Source organism: Triticum aestivum, chromosome 3D (assembly GCF_018294505.1).
Source record: "Triticum aestivum cultivar Chinese Spring chromosome 3D, IWGSC CS RefSeq v2.1, whole genome shotgun sequence".
In the NCBI taxonomy this organism is placed as follows: Eukaryota; Viridiplantae; Streptophyta; class Magnoliopsida; order Poales; family Poaceae; genus Triticum; species Triticum aestivum.
In genome coordinates this window covers 592,565,156-592,572,926 of record NC_057802.1, presented here as the reverse complement: position 1 = coordinate 592,572,926, position 7,771 = coordinate 592,565,156, and the positions used below count along the sequence as shown (strand labels likewise).

The 7,771-nt window shown below is 41.8% G+C and overlaps 1 protein-coding gene across 2 annotated transcripts; it reads right to left on the bottom strand.

Annotated features, from left to right (window-relative positions):
* Window positions 1-3,408: 3,408 nt before the first annotated feature.
* Window positions 3,409-7,323, bottom strand: LOC123080766 (cysteine-rich receptor-like protein kinase 10). Of its 2 annotated transcripts, XM_044503707.1 has the most exons (7): window positions 6,460-7,323; window positions 5,702-5,812; window positions 5,436-5,617; window positions 4,528-4,738; window positions 4,213-4,450; window positions 3,939-4,089; window positions 3,409-3,833 (listed from the first exon to the last, which is right to left on the bottom strand). In XM_044503707.1, exons 1-7 carry the CDS (start codon window positions 7,310-7,312, stop codon window positions 3,525-3,527), a joined length of 2,055 nt encoding a protein of 684 aa, XP_044359642.1. In that variant the 5' UTR covers window positions 7,313-7,323; the 3' UTR covers window positions 3,409-3,524. The 2 variants fall into 2 exon arrangements, with proteins under 2 accessions (XP_044359642.1, XP_044359643.1); XM_044503708.1 differs by lacking the exon at window positions 5,702-5,812 and having other exon boundaries at window positions 3,436-3,833.
* Window positions 7,324-7,771: the final 448 nt, after the last annotated feature.

Genomic DNA, 7,771 nt, shown 5'->3' with positions numbered 1-7,771 from the left:
GAACATTATTTGAAACTACAAACAATGTTTTAAAAATACGAACATTTTCAGAAAACAGGAACAAAACTGAAAACACGGACATTTTTTGAAACTACGAGCAATTTTTTCAAAACGCGAACATTTTATGAATTCCTCAGAATGTTTGTGTTTTTTAAAATTGCTCATAATGTCAAAGCACGAATATTTTTTATAAGAGCAAACAAAATTTTTTTTTTCGAATTTTTTTACATTTTCTGAAGTTTTCTTGGTCAAAAAAGAGCGATAAATTCCGGGCATGTCGCAACTTGTATATGGTGTCGAAAATCATTCACTTGGCATAGATTCCTACGTGTGCATGCCCACCTGCTTGCAAATGTTGGGTCATTTCAACTGTACTAAAAAATAGACCATATTCAATGTAGGGTGTTTGGGTACGTTAGAAGGCTCTGTCTGACAGCACATTGTTTCTTGACATCCTTGAAATGGCCCCAGTTTTTCCCATGGACTTGTATGACCAATTCAAGGCACCCTGGCAAGTTGTTTTGGTTTTCAATAAATTTTGCATTTCCTAATGTTTTCTCGGTAAAAAAAGCCAATAAATGCCCGCACATGTTGCAACTTGTATACAATGTCGGAAATCGTTCAAACCTGACATAGATGCCTACCATGTGCGTGCCAACCTGCTTGGAAACGTTGTGTTCATTTGAAGGATATCTAAAAATAGACCATGTTTAACGGAGGGTGTTTAGGTAGGCCAGAAAGCTCCGCCTGAGAGCACGTTATCTTTCGACATCTATGAAATGACCCCAATTTTTTATATGACCTTGTATGACCAACTAAAGGCACATGCCAAGTTGTTTTGTTTTTCGACGCATTTTGCATTTTCTGAAGTTTTTGTGGCAAAAAAGGTCAATAAATGGCCGCACATGTCGCAACTTGCATACGGTGTCAGAAACTATTTAAAACTGACATGGGTGCCTACCATGGGCATGCCCACCTGCTTGAAAAAATTGGAGTCATTTCAAGAATGTCCAAAACTAGACCATATACAATGAGGATGTTCAGTTGGCCAGAAGGCTCCGTCTGAGAGCACATTGTTTCCTGACATCTTTCAAATGGCCACAATTTTTTCCCATCTCCTTGTATGATCAATTCAAAGCACCATTCCAAGTTGTTTGGATTTTCAACAAGTTTGACATTTTCTAGAGTTTTTCTGGTGAAAAAAGACCGATAAATGATCGTGCGTGTCGCAACTTGCATACGGTGTCAGAAATCATTGAAACCTGGTAATGATGCCTACCATGGGCAATGCCCACCTTCCTGCAAAAGGTTGGGGTCATTTGAAGGATGTCCAAAACTAGACCATGTTCAACAAAGGGTGTCTGGTAGGCCAGAAGGCTCCGTCAAAGAGCCTATTTTTTCTCGTTATCCTTAAAATAAGTTCATAGATTTGAAAATTTTCATGAATTTAAGAAATGAAAAAGAAGAAGAAACAAAGGAAAAAAAGAAAAAAACCAAAGGAAAAAAAGGCCAAACAAAAGCCAAAAAAAAACAAAGTGAGAAGATGCACAAAAAAAGAAGTAATTAGACACAACAAGTGAGTTGTCCTAGTTGGTTATAGTGGGTGGAAGTAATCACAGAGGTCCATAGTTTGAATCCTACTTCATGCACCTATTTTGTGAAGGTTAAAAAAAGAAAAGAAAAATGGGCCAGACCTAGGACGGAGGGGTGTGTGCGCCGGATTGTGTGACACTACTCCCTGTACAGCGGGAGCGCCTAGTCACCCTTTTCTGCACTAGCTAGCGGACGCGGCGCTTGAACGCCACCTTTCATGGGCCAACCAACTACACGAGCGATCAGTTGTTGCTTGTCAAGAGCATACGCCGGATCGCTTCTTCGTGGTTCAACGAAAAAAATTTCTTCATGGTTGACCGGGATGAAAAGTTGACCATTGACTATGAAAAACGGATCATCCTTTCTTATGAAGAGGTATGTACTAGTCGAAACGGTCCTTGTGTTTAGGGGGGTGTACCGAAGCAGAAGTGTGGTTATAAATAGATTTAAAAAATTCTCAACTCTAGCAGGTTCACTAAAACAACTTTAAAGTCTCACTGAAAGTTGAGACTTTAAAATTATTTTAAAGTGCACTATAATCTTATCTTCCATATCTTAATAGGAGCCCTCCACCAGCGGATTTTCCTGGCTTCTCAAGCAGCCATGTCACCCGAATTAATTTTAGGTGTGGGATCAACTTTGAATACAATCGTCTTTCAGTGCTTGGGCTGTACGACGAAGTCAGCCTATTGAGAGCACGTGGGCTGCCTATAGCCAAGTACGTGGTCTGTGAAGCCCGTGGTTGGCAGACTCCTTAAGGCCTTGTTTGGATGCGGGGCTAGCTATTTCCACGTAAAATACGGCCTGGGTAGGATATTCTTGGCAAAATTAAAACCCTGTGCAGACTCACCTGACCATTTGGGAGAGAAGGGGATGCTAGCGTCTTCTTTTGTGGCCGCGAGGCTGAAGGCAGCGCAGAACTTCGCGAGCGGCACGTACAGGGAGAATTTTTCCCATGTGACGAGGCGAGGGTTTCCTAGCCTGGGAATCGGGGTGGGTTGGGGATGGAAAGGCCTCTCCCTAGCGACACCAAATGGGCCTGCGTAAAGACCTGGGCGAAATTAACTCGGGCTCTTCCCTCCCAGGGAAACGACGGGGATCCCGAGGGGACCCCTTGCTACCAAATTAGGCCTAATCGGCTGTATAGCTCATGGATGTCAACGGCCGCACTAGGCCGCTCACCGTCATCTTCTTGGCTGTAACTCTTATCGCCGCCGCTATCTCTTCCACTGCCGCGACCTAACCTCTCCCGGATAATCCGCGCATATATATCAATAAACGGTTTTGCTAAAACTCAGCTAGCTAATAAATAAATTGGTCTCATTCACATCCCTGCCCGTTTCGATCTAAAATCCTGTGCAATGTGAGCCACAATGGGCTTAGCAAAACTGTTTGCAATGAATACCTAACACACACGGTGATATGAAATCCAATAATCCATGTTGCAATGAGGTATCTCATTGCATTAGGAGATTCAATAGAATCGGTGCGTGGTGTGGCACCACAGTGCAATGTGGGTTAGCGATCATTACAATATGATCTTCACATCAATGACACGGGTCGATAGCGCTGGGCCAGAGCATCGTATGTCCATGTGTGATGTGTGGTTTTATCCGTGTATGTGGTGGTGCTCTTCCAGGCAGACGTCATGTCTGATTTGTAAATTTGCCTTAGGGCGTAGGCACTCTCTCCTTGATACTGTCTAATTAATAATGGGTGGATGTTCTCTCGAAAAAGTAATGCTGCATCCCGCAAAAAAAAAAGTAATGCTGCGTTATGTACTTAGCCTGCCTTCCTGTGTTAGACTTATTTAATCTTGAATTAATGTAGAAATATCTGGAGAATAGTATGATAAACTTCATAACATCTTGAGTTTGGCGTGAATAATGTAGAAACAACTCGGATAATAACAACTGAAGCAAAGTAATCAGCTATCTGCCATCTGGCTCTTCAGTGATGGTTACATCATTATTACTACATGGGACAACAACACTAGCTGATTCATGTACCTTAGATACCCTTAAGTTGAAGTATGCTGGATGATTAGGCTCTGGGATAATAACACTCTCACTCGTTAACATTGCAACAACTTGTGACATGGTGGGTCGATCATCTGCACTCTCTTGTACGCACATTAGTGCAATGTTAATGTACCTCCTAGCCTCTGTTGTATGGATCTCCTTGACAATTGAGACTTCTAGAAGCTCAAGCCACCCCCCTCCTTCCCAGAGTTGCCATGACTACAAGAAGTCATAATGTATCTTTTTCATATACATATACAAGATAAAAGTAACTTCAGTCTAAAAAATAGTACACTACTATGCCAGAGTGTAGAAAATGCTCACATATCCAAGAAGGTTAAGAAAGTCTCCATACTGATGGAAACCAGAATTCCTTTTCCCACTAAGGATCTCAAGAAGTAACACACCAAAGCTGAAGACGTCAGATTTGATCGAGTAAATGCCTTCAGATGCATATTCCGGAGCCATATAACCACTGAAATGAGTTAGAAGCACAACAAAATATTGTATCAAAATTTAAAGTTAGGTTGATCAACTAAAACTTGCTGTCATAGGCACTATCTATGTTCTAATTGGTTTTTAAGAAAGGCATCCTTACTATGTTCCCACTACCCTCTTTGTGCTTCCCGCAGTATCATTGGAGCTGAAAATTTTTGCTAGACCAAAATCAGAAATTTTAGGATTCATGTCCTGATCCAAGAGAATGTTGCTGGCCTTAAGGTCTCTGTGTATGATTCGCAATCGAGAGTGCTTGTGGAGATACAAAAGACCTTGGGCTATCCCTTCGATTATCTCACGCCTTTTTTTCCAATCAACCAAAGTTGTTCTGTTTGCATCTGCAGATTAGAAAGTGCATTTTATAGTATGAAGGAATCTCAATCCAGGATATGGTTAAAAACTGCTTTGTGGGTACCAAATATAAAGAAGTCCAAGCTCTTATTTGGCAAATACTCATACACCAATACTTTTTCCTCTCCCTGAATGCAGCATCCCAAGAGTTTGACCAGATTGTTATGTTGTAGTTTTGCAATAAGTTCAACTTCATTCTTGAATTCTATGAAACCCTGTCCTGAATGTGAAGCAAGCCTTTTAACTGCAATTTCCATTTCATCTGGTAGTTGGCCCTGTAAATATGTACAAAACAAAATTATAGGTGAGCTCTCTCGCTGCTAGTGGAAACAACTCGCTTCAGGAGGTGATGTCGCTCGCTCCGTCTTCTCAGAGTGCTTGTTTTAACACCCTAGAAGTCCTATGCATGTGTAATATCTGGCTTGAACGCAATGTTGTAGTGTATGATTGTCACTAGCCAGCAGTAGGTGGTAGTCCCCCGGATCAGATAAAAATTTGCATGTTTAAGAAAAAAGATCAGATAAGAATTTGCCCCTAGTGGTCTGCTGCTGTATGGTTCTTTGTAATGAAATCTCTAGTACATCTCTCTTTCTCTAAATATAATGACATGCAAGTCTTTTCCGTGTTCTCCATTGTTTGTTTTTTGAAATGACGGAACATGCCATCCATGTGAGAAAAGAACTTGTAGGATACAAAACATCACATATATATTGACGACATATTCTTAATGTTCCATTTCATTGCATAATTACTTCGATTGCCTTTTGAGTTTCAGTCCACTTTTGAAATAGGACAGAATAAAAAGTTTATCGAGGTTTCTTAAAATTTTTAATGCTGTAAAATTATGTATATTTTAGGGTGCTCGCATGAATGTATTTGTCAGTGGCCAGACAAATCTTTAATTTATTTAAGCTATAGTGATTTAATTTATATTTTTGGAATGAAGTGAATATTTTAGGAAAATACAGTTACCTTGTAGACAGGGCCAAAACCACCTTGCCCAAGTAGATTCTCTTTGGAGAAATTGTGTGTAGCATGCAGTATCTCAGAAAAGTCAAAGAGAGTGAACTCTGAACTCTTCTCCTCCAATCTCCAAACCAGTGCATCTTCTTCTGGCCTATTCGTGGCAGCCTGATTGTTTAAGTTTGCCTTTCCTAAATTGAGAGGATAGACAAATATACAACATTAAGTTGGACCACTAAACTGGCTGGCTTGAATGAATCATCATTACAACGAACCTTTTCTTCGTCTTCTCATCCATACAACGGAACAGATAAAGCACAAAAGTATTGACGATAATGGAGCCACCACAGCAATAATCAACAGCGCCCTCTTGCGTGAGCTGCGTCCTAAGGAAAAAAAAAACTAATTCTTCTATTTGTTCTCATATATATGAGTAATAAAAGGAATTCATTTAGTGATAGAGGCAACTACAAATCAGCTACAGTAATCGAAGATGCATGGGCCCTATTTGACAAGGATACCTCACCTATTTCACTGACCTTTGAACAGTTCTGATTCTTACAGCTTTCCGCCTTATCAATTAACCTCCTTTTCCCTTTTATTGTTGTTTTTATTCATCTATTCCTAGGCTCAGGTCTACTCTTCTAAAATTGCTAGTACAACGTAGTTAACAAGCTAATTATCATCATAATCGAATGGTCTAAGTATCGATATTCCTTGTAAGAGCAGAGTACCATGTAGAATACAGTTTTATTTTATTTCCAAGCTTCCTTCTGGTAACATATACTAGTACATATCATTATACGTTCTTTTTAATTGCTGCAGGCATCATTGACGTAAAGACCGAACGGACTCCCTTTTCTCCAACAAAAGATGTTTCCATAGAACTTTCCAATAAAATTTTAGAAGAACAACTTTTCCATAAAATTGTGTTCCCCACAGCACGTGTGGCATGTTACCTAAACTAATTAATCTAACAGAACCCGGCGTACCATGTCCAACCAAGGATGTGCTGGGAAGATGAGAGACGTACCATTCTGTTCTTGGACGGTCGCTTTTCCATCCGGGGGTGGCGCCGCAGCTGGTGGTTGCACGGTAACTGGTGTCGTATTGTTGTTGATCGCCGGAACTTCAGGGGCCAAGTTGATAATTCGCAGGGTAGGGTCCCCTTGGAAGAATGGGTACATCTCGTACCTCATATTACACCGTACTCCCAGAACTCGGCCACCTTGCCTACCGCCCAGGTACTGGAGCGTAACACTCAACACAGTCCGGAAACAGGCCATGCAATCGTCGGCGGTCAGATCGGGCGTGCACTGCATAAGACAGTACAGCGTCGGGGAGGAACCAACATCTAAGCGCGAGGTAGTGAACCTCCTCGAGCTATTCGCGGCCGATTGAGCCGTGCTGTTGATAAGCGTGAACAATAATCGCTGGGTGATGTCGGCGTTTGTAGTGAAGTTCTGAGTGTTGTAGAGGAGGAGTCCTTGATTGTCGGTGTCGGTGGTGGCGAGAAAATTCTTGTTGGAGAACTTGAGCATACAGGGATCATAGTACACGGCGGCTTCCTTATTGTACGCGCAGAGCTGCTGGGCGTCCTCAAAGGCGGTTGCCACGCAGCTCTGGCAGGCGGAGGCGTTGAAGTCGCCGCGGCAGAGCGTAAGGGCGTGGACCATGTCCGGAACATCGCCCACGGTGGCTGTGGCGAAGAGGTTGGTGTTGGACGCGGCCTTCTTGGGGAGGGTGGAAGAGAGGAGCCTGAGGTTGGCTTGGTAGGTGCTATTTGGTGTGTAGTTGCCGTTGTTGTTGGCGCAGCTTTGCCATTGCGCAGCGGCGAGAGGCGCGAGGAGCAGGAGCAGAAGGAGGGGGACGGTAACCATGTCCATCGACTAACTTGGTACCTGGGCTGGGAAGAAGCTAGTAGAGAATTCTTATACTAAACAATACTCCCATTAACATCACAAGCATAAATGTGTTGGGACGTGTGTGTACTGGTCTAGCCGCCGAGAGAGACTATGCGTGGAAAAAACTTCAAAAAGATTTTGGTGTTTACAAGCAATCAAGTGTTTTAAGGGCATGTCTAATTGATGGCCAAAATCTAAAACCCCAAAATGGTATCCGCAGAACCTTAAATCCGAATAAATCCTGGGTATTAAGAGTCTGGTTTCTAATAGATGCTCAGTACTTGACCGAAAAACATATCTGAATTGCAATTTTACTGTTTTGTGCATCCAAATAGCACATCGTCTTACCAATTAACATATATGTACTGAATTCACAAAAAACATATATATTCTGTATAATTAAACATTGTATATAATTAAACTCTAGTTTGGCATTAAACA

Bases quoted from the DNA above. Each gene is read 5' to 3' on its own strand.
- LOC123080766 (XM_044503707.1), bottom strand. From the start codon at position 7,312: ATGGACATGGTTACCGTCCCCCTCCTTCTGCTCCTGCTCCTCGCGCCT. The intron at 5,618-5,701 runs GTTCGTTGTAAT...CTCTCAATTTAG, and splicing joins GATGAGAAGACGAAGAAAAG to GAAAGGCAAACTTAAACAAT. The intron at 3,834-3,938 runs GTGAGCATTTTC...GACTTCTTGTAG, and splicing joins TTCTTAACCTTCTTGGATAT to TCATGGCAACTCTGGGAAGG.